At 37.1% G+C, this 26690-nt stretch overlaps 1 protein-coding gene across 13 annotated transcripts in view; it reads left to right on the top strand.

Moving 5' to 3' along the window:
- Window positions 1-12464: 12464 nt before the first annotated feature.
- LOC143244139 (uncharacterized) overlaps window positions 12465-26690 on the top strand; it is a 108789-nt gene continuing 94563 nt past the window's right edge. For 5 of the 13 annotated variants that reach the window (XM_076488278.1, XM_076488274.1, XM_076488273.1 and 2 more), the window contains exon 1: window positions 12470-12868. In XM_076488278.1, coding sequence (XP_076344393.1) covers window positions 12611-12868 — 258 coding nt within the window. In that variant the 5' untranslated portion in view covers window positions 12470-12610. Of the gene's footprint in view, window positions 12869-26690 lie in introns of all 13 variants that reach the window. The other 8 variants (XM_076488281.1, XM_076488279.1, XM_076488282.1 and 5 more) reach the window with 4 other exon arrangements.

The following is a 26690-nucleotide window of genomic DNA, read 5'->3' as shown; positions in this document are numbered from 1 at the left end:
TCTATCTATATGTTTCTCTGTTTACCTACCAACATGTCTGTCTGCTTACCTATCTATCTATATGTTTCTCTGTTTACCTACCAACATGTTTGTCTGCTTACCTATCTATCTATATGTTTCTCTGTCCGTTAACATATCTGTCTGTTTACCTATGTATATATTTTTCTGTATATCTATCAACATGTCTGTCTGTTTACATTTCTGTTTATTTATTTATCTATATCTCTACATTTCTCTCTGTCCCTTTATAAAAATAACGGATTAAAGCAGAGCTATAGTTGACTGAACGTTATGAAGACTGGTAACCAGACTGGTAACGAAAAAAAAAGTGAAGTTGAGGCTCCAGATGATCAGTCATTCCGAAAGGAAAAAGACAGATTTTATTAATATTATTATACTTCCGGGGAAGAGGGTAGAGTTATTCCCTTGTTTTGATCTCACTTAAGAGCCATTTACCAAAACAGAAAGAAAAAAAAAAAGAAGAAAAGAAAAAGTGAAAATCGGTACCGAATAACTACGACGGTACTAATAATACCCGGATGTGGGAAAATTCATGAATACAGTTAGCACACGATCTGGCCGAAGTGAATAATAAATGAAGTCGATCATTTAGTTTAGTTGTGAAGAACTGGTTCTGTCTGCCACGTGACGATGATTGATACAGCTCATATTAACTCACATCAAAACATCAGGTTTTTGGATTCAAAAAATACGCTCATATTGTACCGTAACCCCGCTTATTTCTCATGCATCGATTTCTTCACAAACCAAGTTTGTTTATGGTCGATTTACAAGTAGAACATTAAGTTTGTCTCTGTTGGCTTTAGAAATAACTTTTACAGTTTACAGTGTTATGGTTAGAAAATTAAAGTCGTGGTTTGTGAACTAGTGTTGTGGTTAGTAAATTAAAGAAATGACTAGTGAACTAGTGTTGTGGTTAGTATATTAAAGTAGTGACTAGTGAACTAGTGTTATGGTTAGTAAATTAAAGAATTGACTAGTGAACTAGTGTTGTGGTTAGTATATTAAAGAAGTGACTAGTGAACTAGTGTTGTGGTTAGTATATTAAAAAGTGACTAGTGAACTAGTGTTGTGGTTAGTATATTAAAGAAGTGACTAGTGAACTAGTGTTGTGGTTAGTATATTAAAGAAGTGACTAGTGAACTAGTGTTGTGGTTAGTATATTAAAAAGTGACTAGTGAACTAGTGTTGTGGTTAGTATGTTAAAGAAGTGACGAGTGAACTAGTGTTGTGGTTAGTATATTAAAGTAGTGACTAGTGAACTAGTATTGTGGTTAGTATGTTAAAGTAGTAACTAGTGAACTAGTGTTGTGGTTAGTAAATTAAAGAAGTGACGAGTGAACTAGTGTTGTGGTTAGTATATTAAAGTAGTGACTAGTGAACTAGTGTTGTGGTTAGTATGTTAAAGTAGTGACTAGTGAACTAGTGTTGTGGTTAGTATGTTAAAGCCATGACTAGTGAACTGGTGTTGTGGTTAGTATATTAAAGAAGTGACTAGTGAACTAGTGTTGTGGTTAGTAAATTAAAGAAGTGACGAGTGAACTAGTGTTGTGGTTAGTAAATTAAAGAAGTGACGAGTGAACTAGTGTTGTGGTTAGTATATTAAAGAAGTGACTAGTGAACTAGTGTTGTGGTTTGTATATTAACAAAGTGACTAGTGAACTAGTGTTGTGGTTTGTATATTAACAAAGTGACTAGTGAACTAGTGTTGTGGTTTGTATATTAACAAAGTGACTAGTGAATTAGTGTTGTGGTTAGTATGTTAAAGCCATGACCAGTGAACTGGTGTTGTTAATAAGTTAGTTATATATTATTTGTTACTTAGCTCACCGTTATCGGTAAAATAATGTAATTATTTTGTTACACTGTGGATTCTGGTCGAATTATTTGTTTCTCACCATAAATACAGAGTCTAAGAGAGCCCACTTGAAACGATGAAGAGAAAGAGATATTTAACATCTGCTTTAGCACTAAAAATCAAAACAGTATATCGTGACCATTACTTAACCAAGTTATGTTTTTTGCCACATGGGCACTTTCTTGTTTCTATAACATTTTCTGGATGTGTCAGTGTGCTATAGCGTCTGTGTTCTTTTGTTGTTTTTATGCCTTCTAGTGAATGAATCGTAAATCATTTAAAGTGGAGTGGTAATTTTATTCTCTGTCGTGCAACGAAATATTTTGATTTTAAGAGCTAGTGAAGGTCCAAGCTAAGACTAAAGTGAACTGACATTAGGGTGGAATAGTATTTGCCACGTCACTAGATGAGGGTAAGTCATCATATCCCCGAGAAACAGTGAAAATCACTTTTGTAAGAAAGTATTCAATAAATTTGCATTAAGTTTTTTCTTAAAGTAAGTATGACATCACTAAGCAAATCAAGTTCAAGTATAACAAATAACGAGATTCTGGAACGACACGTGATAAACTAACTACCAGAATCGAATTACGTCAGTACATTCAGTGTACATTTATAACAGTGTGTGATGAAAATTATGACGAGCTAGCTGCCTTTCCTCTTGTAAGCCTAGTTTATTACTTCAAAATTAGGGACTGTTAGCGCAGATAGCCTTCGGATGGCTTTCCACGTAAGCCAACATACTAGTGTAATAATAAAATAAACCAATTTTGAAATTAGTGATGACAAGAAAACCCACTTGTAGAGAAAAATATATATATAAAAACGGCTGGTTTGGGTTAAGAAAATTTTTATGTAGAGGAGCGAATAACGTTTCGACCTTCTTCGGTCATCGTCAGGTTCACAAAGAAAGGAAGAGGTAACTGACCAATAGCTGACCACTTGTTTAAAGGGGGTTGTATAACTGAGTGTAGAAATGTAGATGGCGTGCTTAGATGTTTGATTATATTTATTAATATAGGTATAAAGGTGTTCCTTTGTATTGGTTTATTTTGGGCTTGAGTTGTTGTATAAGTAAGGCTTCTTTAATTTTGCGTTTGTTTTTGTTTGTTTGTTTATTTAGTATTTGAGTGTTTTCTATGGTTATGTTGTGTTTATTTGACTTGCAGTGTTCGAAAACGTACGAAGGTGACTTTTTGCGTTCTTTGAATCTGGTTTCCATTTTTCTACTTGTTTCTCCAATATAGAAGTCGTGGCAGTTATCACATTGTGTTTTATAAATAATGTTGGTGTGGTGTTTGTCAGTGTAGTTTTACATAGTATAGACCTTAGTTTTCTGCCGGGTTTTTGAATAAATTTGGTATTAACTGGAATGTCATATTTTGTTACTAGTTTTTGCCAAATGTTGGTTATTTTTCTCCTGATGCCGGGAATATATGGTATGCAGCAGTATGTGGTTTCGTGATGTTTTAATTCGTAGGATACAATTACTTTTGTTATCTTTGAACTAAACTCTAAGCAATATGTACGTTCGTCTGTCTCTAACGGTCTAAATATTCCTGAAAAGAATGTGTTTCACTGTTTTTTGTTTTGGTGTGGAGTATATAACTAATTATTCCAATGGCATAACAAAAATATAACAGTGTATAAAATAAAAATTCAATTTTATACCCCTTTGGATCTTTTTTGCATCTTACTAGAGTCCGTTGATCCAGACTCAATATTCCTACGAAGAACAGAAATAACAACAAAAAATATCCATTTTCCATCTTTGAGTCTTTCCCTCACTATCTGTTATCAACCAAATGTAAACAGAACTGATAATCCAGCCAAATAAAAAAGGGGTAGATATGTAAGAATACGGTTTGTTAATTCTTATTTCATCTGTACTTGTGGAAATCTTACCTTTATTTCAAGGTAGTTAAGTAATTATATCACAATATATTGCACCTGTATTCTCTTCATGGATTACATAGATTACTAACATAATTGATCTCTTAAATTATGCATATCGATCTTCTGTCATCTTTCTTCTTCAATAGAAAACTTTAGCTATATACTAGCCCTCTCTTCAGCGGTTCGGTGGCTATATAGAAGACCCCTCTTCAGTGGTTCGGTGGCTATATACTATCCCTCTCTTCAGAGATTTGGTGGCTATATACCCTCTTCAGTGGTTCCTTTCTTCAGAGATTCGGTGGCTTTACTATCCCTCTCTTCAGAGATTTGGTGGCTAACCTCCTCTTCCGTGGTTCGATGCCTATATAGTATACCCCTCTTTAGCGGTTTGGTGGCTATATACTATCCCTCTCTTCAGTAGTTCGGTGGCTATATAATAAACCCCTCTTCAGTAGTTCGGTGGCTATATAGTATACCCCTCTTTAGCAGTTCGGTGGCTATATACTAGCCCTCTCTTCAGTGGTTCTTGGTGTTCCTATATACACCTATATTTGCCTTTAAATTATTGGTTTTCCTATAAACATCTATATCTCTAAGTTCTTGATGTTCCTATATATATATATATATATATACCTGTATCCGTCTTTAAGTTCTTGGGATTCCTATATACACCTATATCTGTCTTTAAGTTCTTCGGGTTCCTATATGCACCTATAACTGTCTTTAAGTTTTTGGGGTTCCTACATATAGAGCTATATCTGTCTTTATGTTTTATAACGTTTTCCTTGCATCTCAGTTTATCTAAACCACAAAAACAAGACATAACACTTGCGATATATATCTCGTTAAAAAACCTGAATTATATTATTGGCTTAATAATATGCGATCGAACTTTTTTCGCTCATATAGAGACACCTAGATAAACCTATCAATTTATTCACCTCACGAGATATTTCGTCAACATGAATTCAGAGATAACTACGTGATCACCAATAACGAACAGAGAGAGAACATAATTATGAAGTTCAAGTGGTACGGGAAGAAAGGATAAAAACATTGTTGGAAAATTATTTAATTTTCTTCATCGTATTAAATTCGATTTTCTCCTCTTTCCTGTAAAAATATCTTAATATATTCTTTTTTTTTCATTATTTGTTTGATTACTAAATATCTGCTTTTATTTCTATATCTATCTTATATAGTTGATTCGTTTCCCCTCATCGAAATCAATCAAATCAATTCATTCGCCTACATATTTTCTTTCTTTCTATTTTCTTCTATTTGTGTTTTTGTTAAGCCTTTATGCGGAAAAAAAATTTAAAATAATTTCTGATTTTTATTTCTTTTATGACACGTTTTCAGTCTTAGTTTTAAATGTACTTAACATTTGTGCGTTTTGTTTTGTTCTCCTGGTTACCACGGGAGAGAAACTGTTAGATTTGGTAAATATTGTCATAAGAACTTCAGTTTATGAACAATATAAATGCTGCCAACAATGTGTAAACGAAGTTACTGAAAATATCACAGCAAAAATTAAATATATATACAAAATCAGTACGTCTAATTAAAAAACTAAATGAGCACAGGTTTCAATATCGCACAAAGCTACCCGAGGGCTATCTGCGCTAGCCGTCCCTAATTTTGCAGTGTAAGACTAGAAGGAAGGCAACTAGTTATCACCACCCACCGCCTATTTTGGGGTCATCTTTTACCAAAATGTGGGATTGACTGCCACATTATAACGCCCCCACAGGGTGAGCATGTTTGGTGTGATGGGAATTCGAACCACCGACCCTCCCGTTACGAGTTAAATGCTTTAAACACCTGGCTACGCCGGACCATGAGGTACACATTTTAATGATTTGACTGCACATTTCTTGTCCAGGTTTGTTCTTTATGAGTTTGAATGTTGTCGCATGTAGTTGTATATTGGAGTGAACGTTGTCATATGAAGTTCTTCAACATTTTTTCAAATGAAGTATAAATTTTCTTCAAGCCAGGCGTGGCCATATGATCAGCGTGCCAAGATTATGAATGCAAAGATTTATGGTTCGCAATCTATTACCATAAAAACGCACACCGCGCTTTGGGGCGGTCTATACGCTATAAAAATGACAGTGGAGTCCTGCTATTGGAACATACACAAGTAGTATATGACATGAACTGTTTACTAACTGTTTTATTCCCCCCCTTGACTGTCAGCTAAATATTAACGCTGATAACGGACAACAAAGGTTCGTTTAGTCATTCAAAACTGTTTTTTCAAACCAGCCATTAAAAAAGTAAAGACTTAAAGCCAACTTTAACATTCCAGGAAATTATCGATTTCCCCTTTAACGTGTTGCTTTATTACTACTGGTGACAGCTCATTCCATGAGAAAAATTATCTTGTTAGAATAATAAAAACTGTTTTAACTGCAGCATAACTTATGTTTTCTAGATGTTAAGATGGCCCCTCTTCGCAAAATAAACGAAAACGACTGTTTGTTGCGTTGAACATTTTCGGTCGAGCAACAAATAAAATATCAGTGTTAACTAAAGTACACAATGGTACATTCCGTTAAGCTCATATTGTTTAGTGTTAAGTATAATACACGATGATAATACCGTTAGCTAACATTGTTTAATGTTAACTATAGTACACGATGGTACATTCCATTAACTGACATTGTTTAGTGTTAAGTATAATACACAATAGTATATTCCGTTAACTAACATTGTTTAGTGTTAACTATAGTACACGATGGTACATTCCGTTAAGCTCATATTGTTTAATGTTAAGTATAATACACAATGTAACCTGTCGTTAACTAAATTTTTTATAAATTTTAACTATAATACTCAATGGTACATTCTGTTAACTTCATATTCTTTTGTGTTAACTATAATGTATTTTGTAGAATAATTTAACTTAATATTGCGTCCTTTTTATTATCAGTAAATTTAATTATTGTATTTTGGTAATTAATAATCACTTTGTGATATAAAACTGTAGGTTAGGATAATTAATTATAGGTGATAAAGCTCAGTAAAATATTAAGTTAATGGGAAAGGAATACGTGTAGAAAAAATAAAGGGTTATAAAGAAAGTTGTAATTTGTTTTGTTATATTCACGAACTGTTCGTAGACACAACACACGATTTCAGTGTATTTGTTGAGAAAAACTAAACATAGAAACTCATTAAGGTCTGTTTTTTGTTATTAGTACGTTAATTCTGTCGACGGAAAATGAATACCAACAAGGTTGATGAATTACACGCCAGGTGTTAAGTGTATACAAGAAGCAATAAAAGTATGACCACATTCTCCCGATGTTAACAATATGAAGTGCCTCGCAGAGTTGATGACAGGTTTTAAACATTAGAAACGCCAACAAAACACGTAATAAAACTTACATCTACCTTGTTTCGTTGGCAGTATTAAAACCGAATACTGAAGAAAAAAGGGTTGTAACAAATAAGCTGTATGCTTAGTATTAATATTGTACAAGTCCCCTCCAGTGGCACAGTGCTAGAAATCGGGTTTGGATACCCGTTGTGGGTACAGCAGAGATAGATCTTTGTGTAGCTTTGTAGTTAATTCCAAACAAACAAATACCGTACAAAATAAAGTTATAACGTTGTCATCACTGTTGTGAAATATCCTTTAGACTGAAGTAATTCTGTTGTAGTGTATCCGTTAGATTGAAGTAATTCTATTCCAGTATATCCGTTAGATTGAAGTAATTCTGTTGTAGTGTATCCATTATATTGAAGCAATTCTGTTGCAAGATATTCGACTGTTAAACTCTAGTCATCTTGTAAAGACCGTTAACTTGTAATAATCGTGTTGTAAAGTATCTGTGAATTATGATAATCTATCTGTAAACTATGCTGGAATAATGTTGTTACAGTACAGTAATCATTTTACAGCCGAATTGGTAAAATTTGATAATAATGTTAATAAATAAATGATAATAATGTACGTGTTAAATGTTAAAACATCGGATAAATTAGACGTTGTTTAATGATGCAACGTGTTTGTGAGTAATGTTATTATGATTAACATATTAAAACTTCATAGGTAACGTGTTAAAACTTCCTGTTCAAATCTGTGTTACCCACGTCGGTCATAATTAATACTTTAAAACCTACTGTTAGATTGTGTGTTATGGATATTGGTCTGACTGTTCTCTCCGTAACATTGAAATACAGGTTTCAATACTCTTGATGGGTATAATACAGATAACCTATTGCAGTGGTATACAAACTTTTTGAGTCAGGGGCCACAAACAGACTTCTCGTAACTGTTGAGGGGCCACAAAAGTGAAGATTAAAATCGTCCCACAGTTGTTTTACACAAGATGGACATCACATTTAAGAACACACAAATAATGATTACATTAAAGACTTTGCACATTATTCTAAGAAATGTTATGATATATCAACTGTCATAAAGTCAGTGCAATGAATGGTGCTGCATGTCATTTATGAGCTTAGAAATGTCTGGCTTGATGTTTGACGTTGAAAGACGCAAGACTGCTTTCAGATGATCATCACTCAGCTGATTGCGAGTGTTGGTTTTGTTCAGTTTCATATGCAAGAAAGCCTGTTCGCAGCAGTACGTGCTGCCAAACATGTTGGTGTGAACAAGTGCGTTCTCTTTCAGATTACCAAATATATCAGACAATGTTTTGTAGAAGTCAAGCAAACTGTTTTGTCGTTAAATAGCACGCAGTTCATCAGATGCCTGGAGATCAGTAAGTTCGAGCTGATATTCTGCTGACAAGTCATCCACTGACACACTGAACGGATCAGCAAAAAGTTTCATCAACAATCTGCATTGGTCAAAGTCATCAAACCGTGAGTTGAAGGATTGAATCAAGGTATCTAGCTTCGAAACATAAACTTGTGTGTCAATGTCCTGATTCTTTTGTAGCTGTGACTAAAAAGTGGGAAAATGCACGAAGTTTCCTGATGCTGCTTGCTGCCGGAACAACTGCAACTTTGTCCTGGAAGCTGAGACGTAATTTGCAAGCTGACAGATAAGCTGATTTTTGTCTTGCAACTTCAAATTCAGATCATTCAAGTGTTGTGTCATGTCGACCAGTGAGGTCAAATCAGCTTGCCATGCTGGATCTGTCATGGAAATCACTTCTGGGGAATTCTATCACCTCATCAATCAGCTCCCAGAATCTTCTGAGCATCTTCCCTCGACTCAGCCAGCGTACTTCATAGTGATACACAAGGTCACCATAGTCTGAATCAATTTCTTCAAGAAGACTTCGAAACTGACCGTGATTGAGCCCTCGTGATTTGATGAAATTAATGGTTTTCGTCACCAATGCCATCAGTGCCTGAAAACCAAGTTCTTTACTGCACAGGTTCCGTTGGTGAATAATACAGTGCAACTCACCAACTGTCTGTTCTGCTTTCCTCGATCCTTCATCAACAGTGCTACCAGCCCGGTACTTTCTCCGGTCATGGCTGGTGCTCCATCAGTTGTCACACTTACCACTTTCGTGAAATCCAATAACACACTACTACACAGTCGTACTGTCTCCTCGAATAGAGCAGACCCAGATGTCTGACCCTTCATGGAACCCATGCCGATTAGTTCCTCTGTGATATCAAACAATGACGACACACCACGAACAAAAACTAGTAGCTGTGCTGTTGAACTGATGTCAGTCGACTCGTCTTCTGCCAAAGAGAAGTAGACAAAGTTGGCTGTTTTATTTGTAAGCTGCCTTGTCACGTCTGCTGAGAGGTGTGAAATTCTTCATTGAACTGTGATACGATTCAAAGCCACCGTCTGTAGCTTGCGAACTGCTTCCGGACACAACTTTTCCGATGCAGTAATCATACACTGCTTTACAAAATCACCATCAGTGAACGGTCGGCCAGATTTCGCTATCATCAACGAAATATCGTAACTGACCTCACATTCTGCACCTAAATCTGCTTACTGCTTTGAGAAAACGTTCTGCTGGTGATTCAGCGACCGCCGCAGAGATTCATTTTCAAGCTGTTCGTTCATCACCGACAATGTTGTGGAAATCTTTATGCTTCGACTCATAATGGCTCTTTATATTGGATACCTTTGCCACTGCTACTGTCGAATAACCCAGCAGACAAATCACGTTCTTTTGTTGTTGAACAAAACAGTATTGCGCACTCCAATCATCATGAAACTGCTGGTTTTCGTCGTCAACTTTTCTTTTACGATTAGCTGCCATTTTTGTTACGAAATAATATCAAAATATGGCTCGTAAGTAAATCTCGAAGAACAATTGGAACGCGTGAGATTTCGTAATTACGGAAATATTACGTCATTGCGCCAATGATTAAATGCCTATGTATTAACGAGATTTGCTTATTAAATTTTCTTTATTGCTCAACACAAATATGGAACCATCCAGTATCTAATCTATTGCATATTTTTCTATAGCGCTTAATCTTCGCGCAGGTGCGAACTTTAAGCGCGCGAACTCTCTGTGTTTGACTTTCCCGTTGGCGACTCGTCGAGGGCCGGACTTTGTGCACCACTGACCTATTGTGTGGCTTGATAAGAAACAAACAAACCGTGTTGAACTTGTTACCGTTTTAATTTTCTACTGTTTGTGTTTAGGAAGTGTTAATTGTTTTCATGTCATACTGATGATGACGTTGTTTAAAAATGGACTACAGTTGACACTATTAAAAACTGTTTGTCATAGTTAATGAACTCTTGATCACAGTTAACACTGTTAAAAACGTTGAGCAAAAATAAACCACCTATTGACGAGAACTGGTACGTATAATTAAATGAAACAAACTTTATAGAACAAACGGAACATAATTAAATACGGCCCGGCATGTCGAGGTGTTTAGTGCGCATGACTCGATTCGCCGTTACACCAAATATGCTCGTCCTTTCAGCCAAATATTCGTTGGTAAAAGAGTAGCTCAAGAGTTGGCTGTGGGTAGTGATGACTAGTCGCCTTCCCTCTTGTCTTACACTGCTAAATTAGAACAGCAACTTATTGCACGTACGAAAAAAACCCTATCATTTCAATGTGACACCTGTATGCCTGACGTGAATCACAGCTAACACGCCAGAGAAAGGGGATTAACAGCCCCTCTTGGGCTTCACGAAGTTCGGAAGGTATTTAGATAAGTCCTAAATCCATATATGTAAGCTAATAATTCAAAAGAATTTTACACGTGTAACACTTATCACTGAAGACGAAGTCAATAATAATCAAAATTATTTTATACAAATAGCAGGTGCATGAGTCACTATTGCGACATGGTTCTATGAAATAATGGGATCTGTGACTGATCTAAATACGATTAAACCACTTGTGTCTAAGCCTAATTGTTTAATAAACGCACACATGTATATATATATATGTTTCACAGCGACCCATAACAGTAAGTGTAGAGATACATACACGCAGTAATGGTTGTTCTTTAATCAGCTTTATTATCGCTATGTTGTTTTAATAATTTGTTGTGAAACAAAAATCTGTAATACCAAGATACTGCATAAAAATCAATGGAATATGAAAGTTTTGCTTGCCAGCGTCCCCTACTGGTAAAATCTGGCAATTTCCAGTATTGAAGTTATAATATTTTACCCTTTACCCCCCAAGAAAAACAAAAACGAGAGAGGTTAGTAATTGTTTTACTCCACTGTATGTTGAAAGTAAAAAAAGAAAGCTAATTAACAGAATTAATTATTGGCGGTCCCAAAAATTGAGATTTGGTGATGAAAGAAAGTTATAAACGTTAAATATTAAAAATGTGTTCTTATTACGGGTTCTTAGAGAAAGGTTCCTCAATTTCATCTCTCAGGAAATCGTGTTCCATGTACATTTGACTCACTAACGTAAAAACTACCCCTCCCCCATTAAAAAACAACAAACAAACACAAAAAGTTATTTTTATTTGTTACTTCCCCCCCCCCCCCCAATCTATGCCAGGCAATGAAGGATTGTTTCTGTGGGAGGTGGGGGGACTAAGAAAAGATCATGACAAGCTTTTATCTGGCTCAGTGTTTCCTAATCGATTATCTTTTGGTGAATTTCAAAGTTCAAGGTTACACCGAAGGTCAGCCACTTTCGTTATAATGGAGACAGTTAGTTCAGGTTGAAATAGAAAGAGCTTCTTGACATGTAGACCCGTGTAATTTGAGAAATAAAGATTGTTTGTTGTATATTTTACTTTGATTACCGCACGACTGAAAACAATGTGGTGAGTAGAGGTGGCATTGCACTGTCTTTCGGCTTCGTTGTTAACACTGCGAGAATGTTGCCGAAAGAAAAGAGGGCGTTATTGTATGTTTATTTCTATAAACTGCACAAAAGAAGAAGACAATGAGGTACCAGGACCTAACAGGCAAGGCGGTACCAGGACCTAACAGACAAGGAGGTACCAGGACCTAACAGACAGACTTATTTAATATGCTTGTGTTGAACACTGTCTTCTGTGTCATGTAAAGTTTAACCACAGTTAACATTATTAAAAAAATAGCTGATTACTGTTACATATATATACATATTCATAGAGGATGTAGGAGAACCAACTTTTCTTTCCTCTAGCATAATCACGTACAATAAATACCGCTTGGAAACTGTTGCGGTAAGCTCTAAGTTCCTCGAGCGGAAAGACATCCGCTCATGTACGCCTGCGTACGCCAGCTTTGTATCATCCACCCTTTCGTCCCAATATTCGGGTGGTTTCGCAGGCGATTATGGTACGTATCAAACGCCAACAACTTCTTGGGCATTCCGTTGAAGTCGTTCGCGATGTCGGGAAGACGGTAGGTCGGTGTGGTTATAACTATGTGTGTTTGGCTCTGAAGTAAACACCATGGAAAACGACTGCAAGCAGCAAACTCAACAGTGTCGTCGCCGAGAACGTGGCACGCGTTCTCAGAGAGTTAAGCTAAATGGCGGCCGGGAACGGGACTTTCCGGAGAAAAAAGACCGAGAAGACACTGAGAGTCCAAACCATTCATCCACACCACAGAAAACCACTTGGGAAAAACGACATAAAGAAGGTGTATTTGAAGAAGATGTAATCGATGGATTTAAAATACTGAGTTTTCTTAACCTTGAGGATTTGGAGGTAAGTAAACACATTTCGGTCTCTGTCTTCATCTTTGTTTTGTTGACATTAATGACTTACCACATGGTCAGTAATAAGGAGATAAGACAAGGTCTGATGTAGAAACATCTCGTGTTTTGTTTTTCTTCTATCAAACCTTCACATGCTTGTTTATCGATGGTGAGGTTTAACCTAAAATATTAATCTCTAAACTGAAATTCTGTTCTTAAAGTTTTTAAGTACGTGTTAAAAATTACGTAGCTAAAGATACGAGTGTATATACCTTTGTTTATTACTACACTCAGATATGTGTGTATGTAACTTGTCAATTACTACATTAAAATATGAGTGTATGATATAAGTGTATATTTTGCTTTTGGTCAAATCTATCTTCATCACTGATTGGATCGTGGGTATTCTATTTCTCAATAATTACCTTAAATATAAATTGATCCTGGGAATTAAAGTACTTCGTACAATAAATCACGAGATGTTAGTCAATCCCCTGTATGTATTCCTGAAAAAAGAAAGTTTTTAATCACAGTGAAATTAAACCATGTAGTAATAATTTCGTCGTAGGGTTAACAGTTACATGGAATGTATAGATAATAACATTCGGTTTTTGATACAATAATAAAATATCAACCTAAAGTATAGTTGCCAGGTTATGACGTCCATAGATGTAAAACCGTGAACCGGAGGATAATGGTATTAGTATTTAGCTCTAATCTCCGAAATTCTACAAAAAGGGAATTTTTTTGGAACTTGAATTTTTTTTTCTGGTTCCAAAGACATTAGCGTATCCTTAAAATATTTCGTGGATACGGCTCTAACATCATATTATTTTATTCTTAGTCTGTTTAAGATAATCCGATGAGAATAATGTGTCAGTAACATATATATTAAATAATTCTGTTAGGTCGCACGTAATGGGATTGTTAAGAATAAAGCGATACACATCGTACTTCTTGAAATACTTCAATAACAAAAATGTCCGGTTCATTTTCTGTAACAACTGTATAATTAGTACCGTTCTTCTTAAAAGTTCCACCATAAACATGTTGGGAAAAATAACATTATAAATCATCAGTTGATTAAATGGTAATCATATAGTGTTGATTTGTTCTTAACAGATCTCAGTTAGCTGAATTGAGAGAGGGCGCGCTTGGCGTGTTAGAGGTATATATACTGGAATCGTTTCCTCAAGCTGCACACTATGCCACATGTAGTAGGTGATCTTAAGACATGAAACAAAATCAAATTTAGGTATGGGTTTAATCGTATTTCTTACTGAAACGTTACACCGAGGGGTTAATGGCATCTAGGACGTTTGTCGGACTAATGTAACCATCTGGTCTGCTGTCAGTATAATTCGTTGTTTGTTCACCTAATATTACTTGTATATAATATAGTCCATCTGCCAGCTTGTCTTATTTTCAGTTACATAAAACTATAGAAAAAGTTTTGCGTTCTTATATTCACTATATATATAGTCGCTATATTGTAAACCTAATCTCAGCGGTTAAAGTATGTGGCAAAATTATGTTCAAACCCATACTACGTTCGAGTGTTTTTCCCTACAAACGTTTACTGTTCTGATAGACCCCTTAAACAGTTGGGAAGTCTTCAGTTTTAACAAAACTTTCATAAATGAACATGGTTCTTCGTCCTGTAACACAGAGTTTACATGGCAACGTGGTGTGTCTTTGGCTCGTCGCTGCAAATCACTTCTTACATTTTTTTCTCTTTCTTGTTTTTAAAACCAAATCTGAATGGATTTTATCGTCGTGGCAAACAATAGAACGTTAGTTTTGAATTCCGAGGCCGCTTACGACCGTTTGGGCGCTGGAAGTGCTTATGGTGATATTGTGTCAGATTTTTGTTTGTGACCCTCACTAACGGAGCGGTGGAAGGCCAACAATACCCACCACCAACTCCAGGGCTACTCTTGCACCAACGAATAGTGGAATTTATCGTTTCGTTTTAATGCTCTCTCGGCTGATAGGATGACTGGGATTTAAACCTACGACACACAGATTGCGAGTCGAGCGCCCCCTAACCACCAGGGCAACAAATAATAGGAATTACCTGTAAAAGAAAACAAAAGAGAAAAACGAATATTAACAAAGAGTTAATTTTGTTAATAAAGCTGCGTTTTATGCTTTATTAAACGTTTAATGATGGTGAACCAGCTTTAACAACTGATGACAATACATCATTAAAGTTTCTCATAACAAAAACCATCTTCTACTGTGAAGAAAAGGGCAGGTACTTGAAACGTAATTTCTACGAGAAGTTTCACGTGGGACTTTACCAGCTTTCTTGATGTTATGAGAGGGATCCATCGTGTCAACTTATATACAAACACGAATTAGCACGTGCTTACACTCAAATAAGGATAAGGAAACCCCGTTTTTGTCATGCGTATTAGTTGTCTTAGGCTTACTTCAATGTTTTGGGTATTTCCTTCAGTCCTTGTAATACATCACTGTCACAAAAAGCCAAAAAAAATCTAATAAGTTCAGGGGCTATTTAACGTTTTTGTCTGTTTAATCCCTTCGATATCGGGCTGTTTTTGGAAACGATCAAAAAAAGGATTAGCTTTTTTATTTCACTGTTTAATAGAGTATAATTGTATATTGATGAAATCAAAGTTCATTTGTAATTTGTTTTTATGTTTATACTGGATAAATAAATATTACACATCAAGATTAATTAGTGTTTGTGTTAAATAATTCAGAATAAATCCTATAAAGCTCAGCAAAACAGTATTTCCAAAGTCATCAAGCGGACATTGATTATAACACGCGATAACATATGAATAAATATGGGTTACTAATTGAAAATACAGCAAGAAACGGCTTGCCCGAATTAACATGTACAATTATTTTGTGAAACAAGGGTAGTAGAAATATAAGAATCCATAATACAAAGACCCCTAGTGGCAAAAGAACTCTACTAGGATTTAATCATTAACAGAATTTATCATTCTCAGTGGCCATTGTTATTTAGAATTTTCTATACAAATGTTTAAAAGATTAAGACATTTAAAGTTGCAAGTAATCAATGTTTTGTAAAGTTACTTGCGTTGGTTAACTTTTCGATTTGTTTTGTTTGTTTGAATTTTCGCACAAAGCTACACGAGGGCTTCCTTGCCAGCCCTCTCTAATTAAGTAATGTAAGAGTAGAGGGAAGACAGCTTGTCATCACGACCCGCCGCCAACTCCTGAGCAACGTTTGCATCAACGAATAGTGGAATTGACCGTAATGTTATAACGCTCCCTCAGCTGAAAGAGCGGGCATGTTTGGTGTGACGAGGATTTGAACCCGCGATCCTCAGATAACAAGTCGTGCGCCCTAGTCCTCCGCTAGTACAGCGATAAGTCTACGGATTTACAAAGCTAAAATCAGGAGTTTGATTCCTCAGAGTGAACCCAGCAGATAACCCAATGTAGCTGTGCTATAAAAACACACACACACACACACTCTCACTCGTGCGCCCTAACCACTTGCTCCTGCCGGAAGGGCGTATCGGTAGTTTCACGCTTCTAAGCAAATTGTCGAGTAATTGTTTTATACTTTCAATTCTCATTACATCTCGCCAGACAGGCGGTTATTACTAGTTCAATACTTCCTTCACCTTTACCAACTTCTGTCATATAAATCTTGCTTTAGCGCGTGCCACTTGAAGAAGCATTGTTGAAGGAAACACTACAAGACGCTTCATTCAATTAGACCATTGTTTGGAATTGTTGAAGTTATTATTTAATGTTAACAGTACCACAACGATTGTTGAGTTGACTTTAAGCACATAAATGTTAAACCTCTTATTGCTCGAAAGGTTGAATCCGTGAACTAAAAAAAAACAAAAAACAACACGCATTTCCAATTAATGAGATAAATCATTTTACTTTTAAACTAGAATTTTTTGTTAGGACAAACCACGACTTCTCTCTCTACATGAACGTTGTTGGATGGCGCTAGCACAATACCATAATTTTTAGGACTAATAAATTGTTGAACTGTACGTGACATCCTGTACACTGACACACATTTCATACAAATCACCACGTCACATCCTGTACACTGACACACATTTCATACAAATCACCACGTCACATCCTGTACACTGACACACATTTCATACAAATCACCACGTCACATCCTGTACACTGACACACATTTCATACAAATCACCACGTCACATCCTGTACACTGACACACATTTCATACAAAGCACCACGTCATATCCTGTACACTGACACACATTTCATACAAATCGTTACTTTTCTGTTTTTGAAAGAGATAGAAAAGCGCTTTCTGTTTTACGAGAAAAATTTATTGTGTACAGTTTGTTTGTTTGTTTTGAATTTCGCACAAAGCTACTCGAGGGCTATCTGTGCTAGCCGTCCCTAATTTTAGCAATATAAGACTAGAAGGAAGGCAACTAGTTATCACCATCCACCGCCAACTCTTGGGCTACTCTTTTACCAACGAATAGTTGGATTGACCGCCACATTATAACGCCCCTACGGCTGAAAGGGCGAACATGTTTGGCGCGACGGGCATGCGAACCCGCGACCCTCAGATTACGAGTCGCACGCCTTAACATGCTTGGCCATGCTGGGCCAATTGTGTATAGTATAATATACTCTTCAAAACAAGAAACGCAAAAGGGATATTTTTGTTATTTTAAAGAGAAATATATGTAATAACGTTACAAGCTCAGAGTATGTGATGTTACACGTGTTAAGGCACTGATTATCAGACCAAAATGACAATAAAAGTTGCGCACTTTGAAAACGGAAGAAATCATAGGATTTTTCACCAAAACGCATGCGTGTCCAATAAATTTATTTGATAGATCTGCAAGTGCAACATGTGCAAAATCCCTATGAAAGTGACGGGTTCTTGGTTTCCATAGCTCAGTGTTAAGCCACCGACACGCAATACAGTTACGCCAAGACTGACTGAAGCACAACGCAACAACGCCATTGGTCGCTTGGAAGCAGGCGAATCTCAATCAGATGTTGCCAGAGCTGTGAATGTCCACCCAAGCACCATCACAAGGCTATGGAATCGTCACCAACAACATGGATCAACTCGTGACCGTCCACGATCTGGCAGACCTCGTGTGACCACGCCCGCACAAGATCGCAACATCCGGTTACGTCACCTTCGGGATAGGACCGTCACTGCGACGTCTACTGCATCAACCATACCAGGGCTGCGTAGAATTTCTGATCAGACCGTACGCAACCGTCTACGAGATGCAAGAATCCGACCTCGACGTCCAGTCAGAGGCGTCATCCTCACCCAGCAACATCGTCAAGCACGGCTGCAGTGGACTCGGGCATATCGGGTATGGCCTCATCGACGATGGAGGCATGTTTGGTTCAGCGATGAATCACGTTTTACGAGGTCTCTTCAAAATATACGCGGGCTGTTTGAATTGCGCGGCTCCAGTTGGTTCCAGGGGAATCCGCTTGGTGTCGCTAGGTTCGCACAGATCAGCTGATTACGACGCCATTTCTTGATTGCAGATATCTTCATTTGTGCATTAGCTACGCGGTTCTAAGTGAAGTGCGATTTTTTCGTTTGGCGGATTTCAGAATGAATGACCTGAAGGAGCAACGACTCGCTGTGAAATTTTGTGTTAAACTTGGAAACTCTGCGACTAAAACTTTTGCTATGCTTAACACGGCTTACGGTGATGTTGCTATGAAGCGTACGGCATGTTTCAAGTGGCATGAACGTTTTAAGGATGGTCGACAGTCCATTGAAGATGATGAGCGTCCTGGACGTCCTTCCACGTCAACTGACGACCCACACGTCAACAAAATCAACACCCTGGTGCGGGCAAATCGACGTCTGACTGTCAGGGAGCTTGCTGAAGAGTGTGGGATATCAGTTGGATCTTGTTGCGAAATTTTGACCGAAAAATTGAAGATGCACCGCGTTGCTGCGAAATTCAGCCCTCAGAACTCGCGAGTTTTTGGCCAAACACTCGATCACTGTTCTTCCCCACCCCCCTACTCACCTGATCTTGCTCCTTGCGATTTTTTCTTGTTCTCCAAACTCAAAAGACCCTTGAAAGGAAGATGATTTGAGACGATCCCCGAGATTAAGGCAAATGCGACGAAGGAGCTGGAGGACATTACAAAAGAAGCGTACCAGGACTGTTTCAACAAATGGAAACACCGTTGGGATAAGTGTGTGCGTTGGGGAGGAGAGTACTTTGAAGGGGTCCCAGACCTGTAACTTCTAAATAAAATACATTTTGTTTTATGACGTTAGTCCGCGTATTTTTTTAACAGCCCTCGTATGCTTTGTAGGCAGGATGGAAGGACCCGTGTTTACCGTCGCCGAGGTGAACGTTTTGCAGCAAACTGTGTGCAGAATATTGACAGATTTGGTGGTGGCAGCGTCATGATGTGGGCTGCCATCGCCTACAATGCCAGAACAGACCTATTGCACATTCGAGGGAATCTTACGGCTCATCGATACGTCGACGAGATTTTTAGGCCATATGTGCAACCCATCGTGGTGAACGTTAACGACGTTTCTCAACATGACAACGCCCGTCCTCACACAGCCCGACTCACCACTGTCTTTTTGAGACACCGCAACATCAACGTTCTTCCCTGGCCCTCCAGATCACCAGATTTAAACCCCATCGAACATCTTTGGGACGAGTTGGGCCGACGTCTGCGACGGAGACAACCTAAACCGCAGACTCTACCTCAGCTTGCAGCAGCTTTGCAGGCTGAGTGGACAGCCATTCCACAGGATGTGATTCGTCATCTCATCGCTTCCATGGGCAGGAGATGCTAAGCAGTTATTGATGCTCACGGGGGGCATACTCGTTATTGACGTTGAGTGACGTTAAAGTTCACCTAGTGAGTGTGTACTTCGCCTTTGCAGACTTTGGATGTTCAGCAGTGAATGTGGAAAGTTTCACACATGTCATACAGAACTACCCGGAATAAACTTGTTAACAATTTGTCTCATATTTTGCCTTTTGCGTTTCTTTTTTTGAAGAGTATAAAATGTTCAGAAACACCCTGTCCAAAAACGAAAGTATAAGGAACAGTGATTAAACAAAACTTTAAGATGGACTTTCTTCTCAAAACATTTGTTTTGTTTGGGCTCTCGCTGGTCTTAGGGTACGACAGTTATGTGACACGTAGTTTACTCTAAGGGATCATTTACAAATTCATCATTAAAATTAACAAACATTGTAATTTCGATGATGTAGAATATGCTGGAACTTAAACAAATGTACGATAGAATTAACAAGTTTTCTTTTATTTTTTCGGTGATTTGTCTTTCAAACTTATGTATGACGCGACACTTATTCCCATCTTTTTTCATAACTGCTGTCATGTTTCAATATTTTTATGTTCGATAAAAGGAGTGGGTCTGGAAATTATGAAACAATGTTCGACAATCATTTTTTTAATCATGGTGATTGTGGATTGGTCCCTAATGGCACTGTACGGTTCATTTTAATAGGCTGTATGTCATGTTTATAAAAACATGTATAGGTAAGAATATTAGTCGCACGAATTCGTATTAATAAAGTACGTGGTTGGAAACAACAAATTCGTAGATTAAAAAGCGATCCAGGTGTGTAGTTTTTATCTTTTTGTGGATTTAGGCCAAATTAATACTTTTAACCGTGTTTTAAGTATTGCTGACTTCTGTCAAAATATGACTGAATTATTGTTTACATGCATAATGTATTAGCACATATACATTAGTTTATACATTACATACATATACATCATCTCTGTGTGTTTATGTACTGAGGTTTAATGTCAGGTAGCGACTTGTAAAATACAAACAACTATATTGTTGATCAAGTAACGAGTTGTGGAATACTTTGTGTATTTTAAAATATAGAAACATATTCTATTCACTAAAATTCCAGTGTTTAAACTAAATAATCAGTGGCCAAACTAAGAAAACAAAATCCATTATAACTTAATGTTTCGCCTGCTCTCCTGCTTAATAACTAGTCAGTTATCTTCTCATTACTTCATTAGTTCTCCTTAAGGAACCGTAATGTTTATATGCTGAGGAAGAAATGTAAACAGTTTGCAGTTTTAATAAAACAGCAAGATTTTCTCTGTGTATCCTACTACAGGAAACGAAGCCGAAATTCGTATAGGAACGAATGAACCACACCCCGTGACGGTTCTGGTAGTACCAGTAATCCAAGTGTTCTAGCCGATAATTGCGTTTACCACCAACACGTGACCAAACTATGTTTCAACAAAGACATGAAGGAATCGTTGAATCTGTTCTGTAATTGGTGTACTCTGGTTGCGGCCGAGATGATTCTTTACATTATAATCACAGACATCTGTCTACAGTTAGTAAGGTAACATAGCTATACAGTTTACTCACAATAGAGACTGCCACAACTGTGACAGTGCTGTAGGTTTGATTAACACAGACATCTGTCTACAGTTAGTAAGATAACATAGCTATACAGTTTTCTCACAATAGAGACTGCCACAACTGTGACAGTGCTGTAGGTTTGATGAACACAGACATCTGTCTACAGTTAGTAAGATAACATAGCTATACAGTTTTCTCACAATAGAGACTGCCACAACTGTGACAGTGCTGTAGGTTTGATTAACACAGACATCTGTCTACAGTTAGTAAGATAACATAGCTATACAGTTTTCTCACAATAGAGACTGCCACAACTGTGACAGTGCTGTAGGTTTGATGAACACCGGAGAATGGTAATTTAATAATAAATTATTCAAACCAAATTATTTCGACCTACACTAATTTGTTGCGGTTTTCGGTTTCGTTTTGTATGAGATAAAGTGAGCAGATATTCATCAGTATTGATTCATAACAAGTAATGTCTGACACGACAGCAAAAAATGTGGATGCTGTCCAGTACAGATCGACATAAGCCTGGATTCCTCATACAATAATATGCATTATAGGTCGACATAACCTGTGGATCCCTCATACAATAATCTATATTACAGATCGACAAAACCTTTGGATCCCTCATACAATAAGCTATATTATAGATCGATATATAATATCTTCTTTATTCGTGTAGAAGACGTTCAGCCCAAAGTACCTGTCCTCTACAAGTCCATCACTTAACTATGAAAATACAAGAAAATCATTGTTAATATTCCCATTGTTACAATGACAACCAATTTTCGGGACAACCTGTACAAGAAATCAAGATAATTTCTTTATTTAGATAAAATACTTGTCTTTTAATAAAAATGATATTTAAGGTTTAATAAATAACGGCTTGTAAACGTTTATATAATACAGTGACTTCATTATCTGAACTCATCGCAATCTTATGTAGTCCAATGCTGGTACAGCGTTAAGTCTACGGATTTACAACGTTAAAATCAGGGTTCGTTTCCCCTCGGTGGACTCAGCAGATAGCCCGATGTGGCCTTGCTATAACAAAACACAAACAAACAAACAATGTAGGGGAAAATTTTCAAACAACCGTCAAAGGCCTTTAGACCTATCGGATCACAAAAGTTGAAACGACATGTTTTGCTTAGAATAATGGCTATCTTAGCGTGAGGTCAGGGTCACGGGAGTTGAAATGACAACATGGTTTCAGCATGAGATCAGATTACCTGATTAGTTTTGAGTGTAATTCTTAGTAATCTATTGTATTGATAACTCTTGAGAGTTCATCTTTGTTCTTGTCTTCCTACCAATTATTTATCATCACTTTGGGTCTTTGTGTAGGAACTTTTTATTCTATTGTTACCATTTTTCCGTCGTTACATTATTTCTTTCAGAGGGAATAACTGTGTGATTGAACAAATTTTTCCAAAAATATAGTATCGAGACTGTCAATCGGTTGATCTGGGTAGCCAGTTACGTAGAACTGGTTGAGCATTACACACGATTCTGTTGTGGATAGTATCTCACAACAGGAATTGTCGAAGACAGATTCTTCGAGGCTTGAACCACTTTGTTCTTCTTTTTTCCTAGTGTAGTGTTTGCAAACTTTCTGGTTATCTTACCGAGCTGCTATCACAAAAATTAATGACGATTATCATTGGATAATGTGTTTCTTCCTGATGCACGCGATGTTATTGTGTTTCTCTGGACCTGTATGAAATCAGAAATGTTTGCCGTGATTACATTTCCGGGGCTGTTGTCATGCCTCTTTGAATGTTGTTTACTTTAGACAGCATTAAAAGCTCCTGTGTTAGTGCGTGTTCGAAACGTTCTGAGCTTGACTTTACCTGCAGGTTGCCGTTTTACAAAGTTTTGATCACTAAGCCTAATGGAACCGTGATCGCTAAGCCTAACGAAAACTTTTTGTAATGCCTTTAAACTAATGATGAAAGTTTGGCATTTCATGTTATGAACTGCTGAAATCTGGGAGAAGTTGTCAGTTATTGAACCTGTGTATTATTTGGGGGGGGGAGGTAAGACATACGTGATAACGAATAACGAACTATTTTTTTCTTAATTTGTAATTTGTAACATCATTAAGGTATTATAATTAATACAAAATAATTTAAATACGTTTTACAGAATTGGATAAAAATAAGACAGTTGTAAGTTTCACAAATACACTGTTATATTCACGTTTACAGTTTCGCCAGTAAAGACATCCTGATGATAGCTTTTGGCTCGTGGGTGAAGTATAAAAGACACTCACTGTTCGGTCAGATACCCTATGGCTTTACTCTGGTCTATCTGCTCAAGATTATGAACAAATATGTGCAAGAAACTCCGAATAAAAATCTGGAACAAGCAGAAATCCTTATATTCCAAGAAGAAAACCTAACAGCATTTCTGAACAACAATTAAGATATGAAAGTTGTCACTGAACTGAGCTAGTTACCTCTTTATATGGAGTCTGCAGTTTACGTACTCACTCGGACAAAACATTGCTACTGCTAAACTCTGATGAAACGTTGTCTAACTCCTGTACCACAACTAGCCCTAGCGAAACGTTGTCTAGTTCTTGTACTACTACTAAACCCTGATGAAAAGTTGTCTAACTCCTGTACCAGTACTAGCCCTGATGAAACATTGGATATCTTTTATACTACTGTTAGCCCTGATGAAACGTTGGCTATCTCTTGTACCACTACTGCTCGTAATGAAACGTTGGCTATTTCTTTTACTATTACTATTCCTGGTGAAACTATGATGGCAAAACATAGTTGAAATAAAAGTTGTTTTTTATTGTCTGGAGAGAAAAGGTTTTGTTTTATAACTTCGTTGTTCACACACTATTGTGATGACTCTAGCGAAGCAGGATGGTCTGTCCATTTAAAAAAATTGCAAGTTTCAATTTAAACCCCACGGAAACCTTTTTAATGTTTTTTGATAACAGATAGGCTGAATATTTTGCAATGTTACAATAACCTGAAAAGGAGCTATTATTGAATAACTTGAAGAAACAGCAAAGCTGAGTATTTTTTATCTTTAAAATATTATTAAACTACCTTCCAGGAGATGCCACTTTAACTGCTTTCAGGCTTAAGATATTAAGTGTATAGGTAAGCTTAGTATCTTTAGAAACATTATTTACCTCAGTCATGGCTTCGCATCATTAGTTTCTTCTTACGTCATCATTTTACTGCAAAGAACCACATGAAATATTTGCTCGAGAAAAATATGCTTACTAATTATTCGAATTATTACTTTTTTTCAGAAATGAGTAGGAATTTATTTAAAATGATTTTTCAAACGCTCACGTTGTTCATTCTAGTTTGCCTCGGATCCAGGGGCGTAGATCCTGGGGGATGGGGGATACATCCCCCTTCATTTTAGGTGGGGGTATGGTGCATACAATCCTCCCCCCCTACAGTTTGGTCTCTTGAATTGTTTTATTGCATCAGACCTACAAATTCTGTGTTTGTTCTTGTGATTCTCGTGCTCTTACCGATCGAATTACATAATTAAACCTAGATGTAGGCTTTTTCAGTAGCCGAAATGTACATCTTTAATATAGGCGTGCTTCTAAGCTTTTCGATCTAAGCGATAGTTCGTAAGTATCAGTCAGTAGGCCAAAGTATACATGCAAGGCTTGCAAGCACTATCACAGAATCTACCTACGTCTTGTACGTAGTGTAAGATTAAGTAAAATTTTCATCACAACAGATTGAACAGAGCATGAAATTCGAAAATATTACTCCCAAGCGTAAACTCTTGTAATCTAGATCTAGCAGGCCATTTGTAGCTTGTAGCTGCATCAATCTTATGTGTATATTGTGCGGTTTTCCTACGCTATTTGTTCTTATGTATGTTTAGCCGGTTTTATTGTCGAACGCCTTACTCTCCTTAGCTGCCGAATGCGCTGACCACGGTTAACGACAGGTTCGGGCCGCTCGGATCCAGACGCGCCCTACATCACCCTCCTCCGCTCCGTTTAGTCTGAGCCTCGATTTTACAACAGGGCTCATTAGACCTGTGTTTGTGGCCCTCATTAATCCATGATATTTCAGATTATCACCGCCTTCTAATAAAGTGCTGGTGCTTTATGGTAAAAGAACAATATATTCTCTTATCATAGATAGTAAAAATATTGTATTTTCTTGTATAATTAGAACACAAAAGAAGCGATTTCAACGGCCTGAAGCCTCTACTCGAATTGTATTGTTAGTTTTTGTTTAGGTGTTTTTATTTAATAGACGTGCTTATATACATTATATCACAATGTGTTTGTCTTTTGATTAGCTTTAACAGAAATATAATATATTTGTGATTGTTTAAGTATTTTTCGAGAAACTTGCAATTACTTGTGTTGTAACTAGCACACATTATTGTCCCAGCGATGTCCAGGCGGTCAGTCGGCTCGGTAGTCAATGTGAGGTTCGCGCGTTCGACTTAAATACATTGTACAGTTCAGTCCTACTTCCATTCTGTTCTATCATCGTTCGTTGTACATTAGAGTTTTTCAATAAAGACTGTACTTTAGCCTGTTGAGTCATCTGGGAAACAGATTCCAATTATGACAAGCAAGCGTCTGAAACTTTCCGATATTAGACAGTTCTGCAAGCCAGTTACTAGTACTACAAGTGACAATGCAGATGCAGATAATCCAACAACTTCAAGCAAAGGAATAGAAACTTGCCATACAGAGGAAATACCATGTTCATCAGAGGACGAGTCTGAAAATGCTTGTGCAACTATTGTACATCATGAGCCACCAGATAGTTGTGAAACAAGTTTGTGCAGTAATGAAAAATCTGACACTCCACAGATACAGTGTGGAAAGCCATATCATCCAGACGCACAACTAATACCACGACAGAAAGGCTAATTTAATAATGCAACATGCAGTTGAAGCTTGTGAATGTGTTCGAGATTCTATCCAGTGGGTACATAAACTTGGTGTCTTGCTTCAGAGGTCAGGCAAATACAAGACAATCTTTGAAAATATTGTATCGTCAGACAGCCATAATGGTCCAGTTAAATACATCGCCCACTCTGTCCAACACGTTGGTTGTGCTGCCTATCTGCAATTACATGTGCTAATGATCACTACAGTGGCATTGTTGATTCTTTGTCTGAATTAGCAAATGAAAAATCAGATGTAGCAGTGAAAGCACGAGGTCTACTAGACAGATTTGACAAAGGAAAAACAGTTTTAGGATTGTTGATGGCTCAGCATCCATCAGCTGCATTAGAGGAACCAAACCGTGCATTCCAAGCAAAATCAGCGACAGTATCTGGCATGATTGAAGCATCTGCAATGACAGTTGAGCAATTGCGGGTATTGCGAACAGAGGAAAATAACACCAAGGTATTTGATGAAGCTGAGAAAAAGGTAACTTCCCTAGATCTGGTGCCGATTGAACTA

The sequence above is a fragment of the Tachypleus tridentatus genome, chromosome 2, assembly GCF_004210375.1.
Source record: "Tachypleus tridentatus isolate NWPU-2018 chromosome 2, ASM421037v1, whole genome shotgun sequence".
Classification (NCBI taxonomy): Eukaryota; Metazoa; Arthropoda; class Merostomata; order Xiphosura; family Limulidae; genus Tachypleus; species Tachypleus tridentatus.
Note: the sequence above shows the minus strand (reverse complement) of the source record. Positions and strands in the feature narration are given on the sequence as shown.